At 35.4% G+C, this 14,397-nt stretch overlaps 1 protein-coding gene across 2 annotated transcripts in view; it reads right to left on the bottom strand.

Annotated features, from left to right (window-relative positions):
- FOXJ3 (forkhead box J3) overlaps nucleotides 1-14,397 on the bottom strand; it is a 134,843-nt gene that overhangs the window by 45,993 nt on the left and 74,453 nt on the right. For both annotated transcript variants that reach the window (XM_060089632.1, XM_060089631.1), the window contains exon 5: nucleotides 9,540-9,623. In XM_060089632.1, the coding sequence (XP_059945615.1) occupies nucleotides 9,540-9,623 (84 nt within the window). The remainder of the gene's footprint in view (nucleotides 1-9,539; nucleotides 9,624-14,397) is intronic.

A 14,397-nucleotide genomic window follows, 5' to 3' on the forward strand; every position in this document is an offset into this window, starting at 1 on the left:
CTGGTTTCCAGACAGTCCGCTTTCATCCTTTCTCAGGAGTGTACTTTCACTCTACTTAACAACACTCTTGTTACTTAAAACTGTTCTATGCCTTCTCGACTGAATTCTTTCCCTCAAGAAGGGCAAGAACTGAGGAAATCACCCATTCCGCCAGTGACAACTGCATTAATGTTGATGGTCTAATAAACACTCCAATAAAAAGGCAGAGATTGTCAAAAAGATGTTAAAAAAAGCAAGACTAAGCTAAATGAAGTCTACAAGAGTCACAACTTCAAATAAGACTAATAACAGAGCTTCAAAATATATGAAGCAAAAACTGACAATTAAAAATCAGTAAAGAAAAAGAACACTGGAATAAATTAGTAAATGCCTTGATTTAATTGATATTAGAGAACACTATACTGAACAACTGTAGAACACATATTCTTTTCAAGTGCACACAGACATTCACCAAGATACAGCACATGATGAGCCCCAGAACAAGTCTCAATAAATATGTACAGACTGAAATGAAAAAAAATTATATTATAAAACAGTAAGATACCTAGGAAAACCCAATATTTGGAATATTTGGAAAAAGTAATTCAGGGTCACAGAAGACTCAAAAGAGAATTTTTTAAATATTTTGAATTAAATGATAATGAAAATGCAACGTACCAAAATTTGTGAGATGCAGTTAAAGCAGTGCTTAGAGGTAAACCTACAGCTTTAAATTCTTATATTACAAAAGAGGAAAGGTCTCAAATCAATTATTTAAGCTGGACACTGAAGAAGCTAGAAATATTAATAAGAAAAACTGGTAACTAGAAAGAAGTAAATGATAAAGATAAAAGTAGAAACAAAAAACCAACAACAGAAAAAGATGTTTAAAGACAAAACCTGGTTCTTTGAAAAGACTAACAAAATCAACAAACCTTTAGCTATACCAAATAAAGAAAAAAAGAGAAAACAAATCATCAATATCAAGAATGAAAGAGGATTTATTACTACAGATTCTATAAATATTAGAAGAGAATATTATGATCCACTTTACACCAATAAATTCAACAACTTAGATGAAAGGGACAAATTTCTTAAGCATATAACTTACCAAAACTGGAATAAAAAGAGAAAATTTGAACAGTCCCATATCAACTAAATATCAAAAACCTTCCCGCATAAAAACAACTTCAGGTCCAGATGGTTTCACTGATGAATTTTCTCAAACATTCAAGGAAGATATACCAATCTACAGAAACTTTTTCAGAAAAGAGAAGGAAAATGGCCCAACCAATTTTATGAGACCAGTACAACCCTAACATCAAAACCTGACAGATACTACTGCAGATGAAAAATATCACCTGCCATATTAGTATACAAAGGATGTTGAGGCCATCAAGCCATCAGCCACCCTCAAATGTGCACCTTGAGGTGAATCTGGAGAAAAACAGGACACTAGCCCGAGATAGTTAAGGTGCACATCAAAGGAATGATTTCAATGAGCCCAGACTCTTGCATCTTCCCATATACAGAAAAGCACTAAATTCATTAACTTGAGATGTCAAGTTTTCTTTAATTAACAGTAATGTTTTGATGTTCCAACTACCTGGTTTTTGTTGCAAAAAACTATATATCCTGGCTCCTCCCTTACCTCCTCAGAGCAGTCCCTCTAAGCTATCTGAGAAGCTGCCTCCAGGGCTTAAGCCCTCAGCAAGTCCACCAAATAAAATATAATTCTCAACTTTAATGTTGTGCATTTTTTTTCAGTCGACATTACAAAGAAAGAAAATTATAAATCCATGTCCTTCATGAACACAGATGCAAAAACACTTAAGATATTAACAAAATGAATCCAGCAATACATTAAAGGGATAAATCAGTAAGGGTTTATCCAAGGAATACAACGTTTAACATTCCAAATGCAATCAATGTTATTCAACATGCAAACAGAATAAAGAAAAGCCATATAACCACTTCGATGGTACAGAAAAAGCAGTTAACGAATTCTACACCCATTCATGATAAAAACTCTCACGAAACTGGGCTTACTAGAGAACTTCCTCAACGTGATAAATGGCATCTACAAAAGCCCTGCAGCTTATGTCACACTTAGTGGTGAAAGACTCAACAGTTTCTTCCTAAGAATGGAAATAAGGCTGGAGGCCCATTTTCACCACTTCTAGTCAACACTGTACTAGAGATTCTGGTTACTGCAATAAGGTTCTAGGAAGGGACAGGGGAGGAAAAGAAAAGGCACAGGAAAAGTGTCTACTTGCAGATGACATAATTGTTTACATAGAAAATCCCAAGGCATCTTTAAAAAATACTAGAACTAATAAGACTGTAGAATACAAGGTTAATATACAAAAATTACATTTTTATTACTAGTAGCAAGCAACTGGATTTTAAAATATATAGCATCCAAATCCAAAATATTCAGGATTAAATCTAACTGGAAACATCCAAGTCCTCTACACTGAAAGCTAAAAAACATTCTTGAGAGAAATTAAAGACATAATGAATAGAAAGATACAACACTTCCATGGCTTGAAATAATATTGTTAAGATGTCAATTCTCCCCAGATCAGGTTGCCTGGGGATAAGAATGGAGGGAGGCACAAGTTACAAAGGGGCATGAGGAAACTTTTGGGTATGACAGAAATGTTCGTAGTGTCAACTACTAATAACTTCACATGTCAAAAATCCTCAAACTGTAAACTTTAAACATTCAATTAATTGTACATAAATTATCTCTCAATAGTACTGTAAAAAAACAGAGAACTAAATCTTACCCATTGATCAAAATAACCCCTTATGAAACACTTTCTGGTCTACAACTCTAACTGTGTAGCATTTCTCCTGCTTTAAAAAGAAATTCTATTTCTACATATCTCCTGGAGGCAACATGTAGTGCCCCCCACCTAATGTACACTCAGTATGTTTGCCCAATTGAGATAAATGTTTTTTTCGTTCTAAGAATAAGTATGCAGACTGCATTCCTTCCTCTGCTCACTTATACCTTTAACCGAACCCTCCCTCATTCAGACTCAGCCTCAAAGAAGGAAGGCACACAGTGGGGGATCACTTAAAACAACAAAACCATTCTATGTAACAATGTGGGATCTTAGTTCCCTGACCAGCGATGAACTGTGCCCCCCTGCAGTGGAAGCACTGAGTCTTAACCACTGGACCCAGGGAAGTCCCCTATCATTTGCTATTTCCCATGCCAAAAACTTACACTTCTGTATCAAATTCTAAGTCTCACTCCTCTTCCTATAGGCCTTTCCAGGGCAGCATTATCTATTGATATTTTGAGTCACTTTTAGGTACCACTGTTTGATCTAACATGTTGATTAATTACTTAGTAATTTGCTCTGTCATTTATAATAATATTTATGACACTTAATTATATATATAAGAAGATTATATGTGGGGGAGTCTCTTAAAATCAAGGACCGTTAACCAAAACCAGACAAAGACACTACAAAAAGAGAAAATTACAGGCCAATTACAGGCCAATATCTCTGATGAATATAGATGCAAAAATACTCAACAAAATATTAGCAAACCGAATTCAACAACATATAAAAAGACACACACAAAAGCATTTGACAAAATTCAAATCCACTCATGATAAAATCACTCTTCAATGCTGGTATAGAGGGAAAATATCTCAACACAAAAAGGTCATGCATGACAAACTCAAAGCCAACATCGTACTCAATAGTGAAAAGCTGAAAGCCTTTCCTCTAAAATCAGGAACAAGAAAAGAATGCCCACTCTTGCCACTTCTATTACACACAGTACTGGAAGTCCTAGCCACAGCAAGCAGACAAGAAAAAGCAAACAAAAAAACCAAGGCACCCAAAGTGGAAGGGAATAAGTAGAACTGTCACTACTTGCAGATAACATCATATTATACATAGAAAATCCTAAAGTCTCCAGCAAAAAAACTATTAGAACTAATAAATGAATTCAGTTGTAAGATACAAGGTTAATATACAGAAATCTATTGCTTTTCTATAACACTAATAATGAACTCTCAGAAAGAGAATGCAAGAAAACAACCCCATTTAAAATTGCATCAAAAAGAGTAAAACACCTAGGAATACACTTAACCAAGGAAGTGAAATACCTATACTCTGAAAACTGTAAAACACTGATGAAGGTTTGAAGATGATACAAAGAAATGGAAAGATATCCTGTGTTCCTGGATTGGATGAACTAATAATGGTAAAATGGTCATACTACAAAGCAATCTACAGACTTAATGCAATTCTTATCAAATACCCATGACATTTTTCATAGAAGGAGAACAACTAATCCTAAAATTTATATGGAACCACAAAAGATCTTGAATTGCCAAAGCAATCTTGAGAAAAAAGAACAAAGCTCGAGAATCACACTCTCTGGCTTCAAACTATACTACAAAGCCACAGTAATCAGAACAGCATGGTACTGAGACAAAAACAGACACACAGATCAATGGAGCAGAACAGAGAGCCCAGAAATAAATCCATACACTTATGATCAATTAATCTATAACAAAGGAGACAAGAATATACAATAGAGAAAAGAGTCTCTTCAATAAATGATGCTGGGAAAATGGACAGCTACATGTAAAAAGTACGAAATTAGAACATTTCCTCATATCATATGCAAAAATAAACTCAAAATGGATTAAAGACCTAAATGTAAAACCAAAAACCATAAAACTCCTAGAAAAGACCACAGGCAAAACATTGACATAAATCATAGCAATATTAATTTGGATCTGTCTCCTAAGGCCAAAAATTAAAAAAAATAAACAGGACCCATCAACAAACCGAAAAGACCACCTACTATATGGGAGAAAAAAGTTGTAAATGATATGACTAATAAGGGGTTAATACCCAAAATATATAAACAAGCTCATACAACTCAACATCAAAAAGCAAACAACCCAATTAAAAAATGGGCAGAAGACCTGAATAGACACTTTTCCAAAGATATACAGATGGCCAACAGGCACATGAAAAAATGCTCAACATCACTAATCAGAGAAATACAAATCAAAACCACAATGAGATATCACTGCACACCTGTCAAAATAACTATCATCAAAAAGTCTACAGATAAATGTTGGCAAGGATGTGGGAAAAAAAGGAACCCTAGTACACTGCTGGTGAGATTATAAATTGGTGCAGTCACTATAGAAAACAGTACGGAGTTCCTCAAAAAACTAAAACAGAGAACTACTATATGATCCAGCAATTCCACTCCTGGGTATATATCTGAAGACAACAAAAACACTAATTTGAAAAGATATACGCACCCCAATGCTCACAGCAGCATTATTTACAAGAGTCAAGATATGGAAGCAAACTAACTGTCCCTCAACAGATGAATGGATAAAGAAGTGGGAGATATATATATAAAATACTCCATTATACATATATACATATATATATGCATGCATGTATTATGTATAATGGAATATTACTCAGCCATAAAAAAGAATGAGGGACTTCCGTGGTGGTGCAGTGGTTAAGAATCCACCTGGCAATGCAGGGGACACGGGTTCGAGCCCTGGTCTGGGAAGATCGCACATGCAGCGGAGCAACTAAGCCCATGCGCCACAACTACTGAGCCTGTGCTCTACAGCCCGCAAGCCACAACTACTGAGCCCGCATGCCAAACTACTGAAGTCCGCGTGCCTAGAGCCAGGGCTCCACAACAAAGAGAAGCCACTGCAATGAGAAGCCCACGCACCGCAACTGAGTAGCCCCTGCTCACTGCAACTAGATAAAGCCTGCGCGCAGCAACAAAGACCCAACGTAGCCAAAATAAATAAATTTTAAAAATAACTTTATAAAAAATAATAATAATGATGAAATTTTGCCATTTGCAACAATGTGAATGAACCCAGAGGGTATTATGCTTAGTGAAAAAGGTCAAATATTCTATGTCATCACTTACATGTTGAATCTGAAGAATAAAACGAATGTATACAACAAAACAGAAATAGACTCACAGATACAGAGAAAAAGCTAGTGGTTACCAGTGAGGGGAGGGAAGTGGGGAGGCGCAAGATAGGGGTATGCAATTAAGAGATAGAAACTACTATGTATAAAATAAATAAGCAATGAGGATATACTGTACAGCACAGGGGAATACAGCCATTACTTTGTAATAACTTTAAATGGGGTATAATCTATGAAAATACTAAATCATTATATTATACACCTGAAACTAATATAATAGTGCATATCAAGAAACTAATATAATAGTGCATATCAACTATACTTCAATTTAAAAAAAATTTAAATAACATTAAAGAAAAAAATTAGTATTCAAATCCAAAAATAAATAAAGGCTCATTATCTTACAATAAGATATGCATATATAAAAAGAAATCTGACTCAGTCTTGTGATCTTCAGCACAGCGAATACTAGTGGCAGTATAAAGCAGTTGTAAACAGCATAGACTCTGAAGGCAGACTACCTGAGTTCATAATCCTGGCCTTGGTACTTACTGTCCTTTGTACCCTTGGATAACAACATCCGTGCCTATCGGTTTCATCATTTGGAGTTACTATAAAAATTACATGAGTTAATACACATAAAATTCTTTAAGAAAAAATCTAGCATATAAACTCAATTATCATTATTATTATTATGCTGTTATCTTAGCTCAGGTTGCTATAATACCATAAATTGGGTAGCTTATCAACAACAGAAATTTGTTTTTCACAGTTCTGGAGGCTGGAAGTCCAAGATCATAGTGCCAGCATGGTCAGGTTCTGGTAAGAGCCTTCTTACAGGTATCTTCATTGCTATTCTCACATGCTAGAAAACAGCTAGCCAGCTCTCTGGCTATTCTTATAAGGGCACTGATCCCATTTATGAGAGCCTCACATTCCTGATCCAATTACCTACCAAAGGCCTCACCTCCAAATACCATCACACTGGGATGAGGGTTTCAACATAAGAATTTGGGGGAAACACAAACATTCAGTCCACAGCAGCTGTTAAGACTTCTATCTTTTCCTTTAAAATAGCTGAGAATACTGAAGCTCAAAAAATCTAACAACTTGCCAGAAGTCACAGAAGAAGTAAATTGTAAAGCCAGAAGAAAAACACAGAGGACTCCTAGTCAAGGAGCCCACTCATCTTCACCATGCTAAACTTTATCAATAATTCTTTTTATGTCTTCAGGTCTACTTTATGATAAATAAAGAAAACATGGTAACAAGATGAAAGAAATCAGAAAAAGGAAAATGAAAGGCATTTACATTATTCAAGGATTAAGAAAAGAAAGGAATACCACAAGGCCAAAAGAGAACAAGCGTTTGTGTTCATGTAAATGGAGGGAACAGGAAGGCAGTCCAGACAACTGCATTAAGAATACTAGACTGGAGATAACAATCAGGCTTTAATTTTCATTTAAGACATAAAGATAGTATTACTTGCATTTTTAAAAATTGCTTCTCTTTACATGAAAAGCTCTTCTCCAAAAATGTGTGAAATACTTTGATGTTTCACATATAACTGATATTTACACATAGACAAAGAAGTAACATTTCAAAAATTTAATAAGGAAATTTTAGGGATGTCAACATATTCACCATCTGCATTTTAAAATCCTTTGAAGTTTCAACTTACGGGTCATGTTTCGTTTTTGACAAAACTTTAAATGTTTAAAAATCATACTCACTATTTGACCATCTTAGGCATTTCCTTAGATAACCCAATGGTTACTTAAATACAAACTCTGTCCTAATAAAAATACTACCCCCCACAAAGCCTCTAAAAAAAATACAGACATATCAGTTTATCAGGACACAAAACTATGTTCTGTAAGAAGAACATCTTTCAGAGTGTTTGTTAAACAATATCTGTCTCCCTGTTTAGACATACTCTGATTACAGCTGTTCTCTTTCTATAGGTTTCTCTCCTACAGTAGCAACCAACACATAGCTCAGGCCAAAATAAATATCAATATACTAACTGAAAGGCTCTGGTACTGGATATTTTATGGAACTATACTACAAAGGCAAATTGTTGAAGCTTTTACATGCTTTAAACTTAAAAGATAAAAAGATAAACAGCAGGAAATAAATACAGAAAATATATGTCCAAAATGTACATTCAAGAACATACATAAAACATAATTCTGTAATCAGAATTCTATATTTCTATATAGACTTCCATTATAAAACTGACAATATGGTCTTCAGAAAAAAAGGGGGCTCTCAGAAATAAAGAAGTATTGCTCTAAGAACTATGAAACAAAGCAACAGAATAAAAGTCAGTCTTCATATCCAAAAGGAATGTCCAGTTGTCAACCCAACTAAGAATTCAAATTTCCAAAAATAATTCCAGTTCTAGGAACTTCAGAAGAAGAGAGCAAATGGTAGAGAAGACCACAATTCCTCAGCCCTTCAAGATATACATCCTTGCTAATGCTCTGGGTTAAACAATGTGGATTCTTCTCCTCTTCCTTCAAAATCTGGCAATAGATGCTAAACATTTTATACTCCACTTTTTCACACAATTAAAGTCCATGTGCTCAATATGTTTTAAAAAGCAAAAGATGGAGGGCAATAAGTGAGGTTCATTCCCTCTCAAATTTTTACATACATATCTCAGCCTTAAAACTCTATTACCAGAAGACTATGCCACCAATACTAAACTTTATCTTTTTAAATTTTGGTTTGTATAAAACCAAAAAGTGTTCTGACCTAAGAGTTCACTTCTAAGCCTGCAGAGCTCAGTAACTAGAGTACTGAATTCCCTCTGCTGGCACCATAAATCTGCCTGACTAAATCCCGTTGCTGCTATACCTCATGGCTCACCCAATCCCAACTTAAACTCAGCTTGAGGTCTTTAGAGACTCTGTGTACAAAATAATTATTACATGGTTGGAAGCAGGAAAAAACCTTTTGAGGATAATCAGGAAAATTCAATATAATCAGAACGATTATCTTCAGTGAAAGGGAACGGTTTTGTTATATAAAACCAGTCCTCAGTGGTGTAGACACAGAGTAAAGAGAACCAAATTAAAACTCAAGAGACCTGGATTCTCCCTCAGTTAGACAACTGCTGTGCCCTAATTACAAAACAAACAAACAAAACCCCTTTTACTTACTTCCTAAACTGCCCACCTCACTCAAGAGTTGTTGAGATCAAATAATAAGTCTGAAAGTGCTTTGAAAAAACAGAAAATGCTATCCAAATAAAATATTAGCTTCATTACAGTTATACTTACTGTATTACTTGAAATGAACTTTTTTTTTTTTTTTTTTTTTTTTGCGCTACGGGGGCCTCTCCCTGTTGTGGCCTCTCTCGTTGCAGAGCACAGGCTCCGGACCGCAGGCTCAGCAGCCATGGCTCACGGGCCCAGCCGCTCTGCGGCATGTGGGATCTTCCCAGACCGGGGCACGAACCTGCGTCCCCTGCATCGGCAGGCGGACTCTCAACCACTGCGCCACCAGGGAAGCCCTGGAAATGAACTTTTAAGATCTATATTTCTGACATAATAACCCCATCACACTAAATTTGTGATAAAGAGCTTTTACCCGTTCTACAGATCGTGCTCTCTTCTTTGGCCGAGTAGGCAGCGCATCTTCCTTCGGATTGGTGTCTATTGCCCAATAGGACCCCTAAAGGTAAAGAAATAAATTATATTAACAGTATTTTACAGGAACTCTGTAACATTAAAATGGACTTTCACAATCCTCTGCTTCAAAAGCAAACATTCTTCAGTTACAACAATGGAAAAGTAGCATGAGAAGAAATACTAGTTTTGAATGGAGAAAAGTAAAGTTTATACAAGAAAAAAAAGTCCATTTATAACTATGTTATTAAAGAGAAAAAAAATCACAATCTGAAGAAGCCAAGTCCAAGAAATCTGCCACAGCCAAATTAAGAAGGGAAATGATCAACCGAACACATTTAAAACATATATATATACTAATTCTTAATTGAACATATATGATAATTACAACAGCATATGACATTCAAGTCTAACAGAATTTTATTTTATATATAGTTTCTGCACCCTGGGACCTCACAAAACTAAACAGGTAAGTGAAACAATTTATAAAAACAACTTTCTTGACCACGTTTTAAAACAATAAGTGCAATGGTCTGTACATAAATCTTTTATTGCTTATTCTATCACAGTTAATTTTAACTATTTATCTTCTCTTACGTTTTGATACAAGTTCTCAGACCACTCTTTCGAAAATACATACTGAGGACCTACTGTGTTCCAGGCACTCAGAAATTGTGACTCCCTTGAAAAATAACTTGAAAAGCACAGATCATATAGTTTGCACATATACAAATGAGACCAAAGCTCAGAAAAATAAAAGTGGTCTGTTCAGCCAAGGATTTGAGAGTCAGGACCAGAATCAAGTTCTTTGCCTCTACCATTTCATTAATCTTCCTAGGCTGCTTTTGCAGGCAATATTTGACAACAAGGGGGAATACAGCTTTCATCTACCAATTTTCACACTTTGTGCCCAACATGAATTATCTCCTTATATCTCCTTAAATATACCATATTCTTTCATGCATCTGTGCCTGTCCTACATACTTATCTCCTTGCCTATAATATCCACCTTACCACTGACAAACTCATACTCTACCTCCAAAACTCAGCTCAGATGTTATCTAAAGGAATCCTTCTCTGATCCTCCTACAATACTCAAGAATTCATCTCTCTCTCCCTCTGCAAGATCTCTATACTATTTATACATTTAGATATGATTGTCTGCACTTAACACTACAATTTTATTTGCAGGTCTGTATCCCTTCTAGGCTACAAGTTCCTTAAGTGTAGAAACTCATTCCTATATCCACAGTGCATGGTAGAATATCAGACGCAGAGCAAGTACTCAATAAACATGTGTTAAAATGGCGGGGGTGGGGGGCGGGGGAGATGTTGAACAAATTGTGCCGAGAATGTCAGAGTACAGGGTATAATGCCAGGCCTCCCCAGGTCCTAATCTAGGCAGTATATGAACTCAGCACTCACTTCACACACAGCCATACTGGGGCATTCTTCCATGTTGTCTTTTCTGCATTTCAGCTAATGAGCCTACTGGACCTGATGTAAACTTGCCAAGACACAACAAATTATGAGTATAGTTCAGGCTAGCAAGTTGCAAAATAAACAAAGCAGAAAAATGTGCTACACTCAGTTGTTGATGAAGTTGAAACTGAAGCAGGAAGAAAAATACCCAAACTCACTGGACAACAGTTTAAAAACCACTGTTTATGGAAATGATAAATTTCAGTGTTTAGTTTGTTTTGCATGGTTGTGTGTATTTGTATTAATCTGGGAAACCACTCACTGTCCAAACATTACATTGATGTTATTAAACATTTTAATAAAACTACAAAAACAAATATGTATCTGTCCTTCCACACAAAATATAATTGGCTGTAGCTTATCACAAATAGATCAACAGAAGAGAAAAAAATCGTTCATAAGCCTAACCCATCCATTATGTACTTACAAAACCCTGAATGCCCATATATCTGAACAAAACTGTATTTCAAAAAGATACATGCACCCCTATGTTAATAGCAGCACTATTCACAATAGCCAAGACAGGGAAACAACCTAAATGTCCACTGACAGATGAATGGATAAAGAAGTTGTGTTATATATATACAATGGAATATTACTCAGCCATAAAAAAGAATGAAATAATGCCATTTGCAGCTACATGGATAGACCTAGAGATTATCAAACTAAGTGAAGTTAAGTCAGAAAGAGAAAGACAAATACCATATGATATCACTGTTATGTGGAATCTAAAATATGACACAAATGAACTTAACTACAAAACAGAAACAGACTCATATAGAGAACAGATTTGTGGTTGCCAAGGGGGAAGTGGGGCAGGGGAGGATTGGACTGGGAGTTTGGGACTAGCATATGCAAACTATTATATATAAAATAGATAAACAACAGGTCCTATCATATAACACTAGGGAACTATATTCAATATCCTGTAATAAACCATAATGGAAAAGAACATATATGTATAACTGAATCACTTTGCTGTACACAAGAAACTAACAGAACATTGTAAATCAACTATACTTAACAAAAAACAAAAAAAAAACCCTGAATGCTCAAATGCAAAAACAATTGAAATGATTCACAAAAGAAGTTGTAAAATCTTCCACCTAGTGGCTCTTGCTAACCTATTATCTGAGTTTCACCTGTGAACTTACCGGTTTGGATTAAATGACTTAAAACTTCCCTTCACAAATCAAAACTGCAAGATAACATTTGATACCCATTAGGATATCTATCAGCAAAAAAACAGAAAATAACAAGTGCTGGCAGGGATGTGGAGAAACTGGAACCTTTGTGCATAGCTAGTGGGAATATAAAGTGGTACAGCTACTGTGGAAAATGGTATGGCAGTTGCTCAAAACTAAAAACATAAAATTACCGTATGATCTATCAATTTCACTTCAAGGTATATACCCAAGAATCAAAAGCAGGGACTTGAATAGATATTTGTACCCTCATGTTCGTAGCAAGTTATTCACAATAGCTGAAACGTGAAAGCAACCCAAGTGTCAATCGATGGATGAACGTATATATATAATATGGTACACACATACAATGGAATATTATTCACTCTTTAAAAGGAAGGAAATTCTGACACATGTATGCTATAACATGAGTAAACCCTGAAGACATGCTGAGTTAAACAAGTCAGTCACAAAAAGGAAAATACTTTGTAATTCTAGTTTCATGAGGTACCTTAGACAGTCAAAATTATAAAGACAGAAAGTAGAATGGTGGTTGCCAGGAGCTGGGGGGAGGGAAGATGGGGAACTTGTTTAATGGGTACAGAGTTTCAGTTTGGGAAGATGAACAACTTCTGGAGATGGATGGTGGTGATGGTTGCACAAGAGTATTAATGGACTTAATGCCACTGAACTATACACTTAACAACAATGACTACAACAGGGAGGTCAACTCAATGCTTTGTGATGACCTAGAGGATGGGATAGGGAGGGTGGGAGGGAGGCTCAAGATGGAGGGGATATGGGGATATATGTATACATATAGCTGATTCACTTTGTTGTACAGCAGAAACTAACACAACATTGTAAATAAAGCAATTATACTCCAATAAAGATGTGGGGGAAAAAAGTTAATCAGAAAAAGAAATGATTACAATGGTTAATTTTATGTTATATATATTTTACCACACACAAAAAAAATCCCTTTCAGCTACTTTTAAAAAGCAGCTACCTTTTCTCTTCTGTATTAAACAATATTTCTTGCAGAAACTGCACGGCTTAAATACAGCCAATCAACAAACACATTCCTTCCCAGAGTAGGGCCTACTCCTCTAGGCTTACGTGGAGCAAGTAAGAAACAAGAGTTTTCTGTTTTCTGGTTTTATTTCTTCAAGTCAACTTTACTGAAGTATATTTTTAAAAAAATAAAGTGCACCCATTTTAAGCATACAGTTAAAGGCGTTTTGACAAATGTATACATGCACGCAACTAACACCAAAATCAAGATAAAGAACATTTCCATCGCCCTAAAAAGCTCCTTTGTGTGACTCAACAAGCAACCCCTCTTCCTTTGCCCCCACATGTCCATCCCATACAACTACTCATCTGCTTCCTATTATTATAGTTCTGCATTTTATAAAATTTCATATAAATAAACTCAAACCGTCACACTATTTTCTACTACTATTAGCAATGTATGAATCGAGCTGCTCCATGTCTTTGCCAATACTTGGTATTTTAAGTCTTTTCAATTACAACCATCCTAGTGGATGTATAGTTGTACCTCAGTGATTTTTGTGTGCATTTCCGTAATAATGTTGATAGGCATCTTTGCAAGTGCTTATTGGCATTCATGTATTATCCTTTGTGAAGCAGTTATTCATAAATTTTGCTGCATGTTTTACTTGCGTTATAAGATTTTTTGTTTTTTGTGTTACAAGGATTTTTTTAATACTTTTTAAATAGCAAGTCCTTTGTCAGAGATAGACACATAGTTAAGTTTCTGTGTAAGTGTGAGGTAAGGATCAATATAAATTTTTCTTCCACCAAGGTATACACTATTTCTTGAAAAGACTATGTCCTTTCCCCATTGAATTACACTGGCATCTCTATCAAAAATCAGCTGAATATACATGTGAGTCTACTTCTGAACTCTAGTCTGTTCCACTGATCTACATGTCTACGCTTGTGCTAATACCATTTTGTCTTGATTATTGTAGCTATATAGAAAGTCTTGAAATCAAGCACTGTTAAGTCCTACAACCTTGGTTTTTTTCAAAATTGTTTTGCTTGGTCTAGGTCCTTCGGATTTCCACATGACTATGAGAAACAGCTTGTCAATTTCTAAAGAAAGAAAGAAAAAGAAGTCTGCTAGGA

The sequence above is a fragment of the Mesoplodon densirostris genome, chromosome 2 (genome assembly GCF_025265405.1).
Source record: "Mesoplodon densirostris isolate mMesDen1 chromosome 2, mMesDen1 primary haplotype, whole genome shotgun sequence".
Taxonomy (NCBI): domain Eukaryota; kingdom Metazoa; phylum Chordata; class Mammalia; order Artiodactyla; family Ziphiidae; genus Mesoplodon; species Mesoplodon densirostris.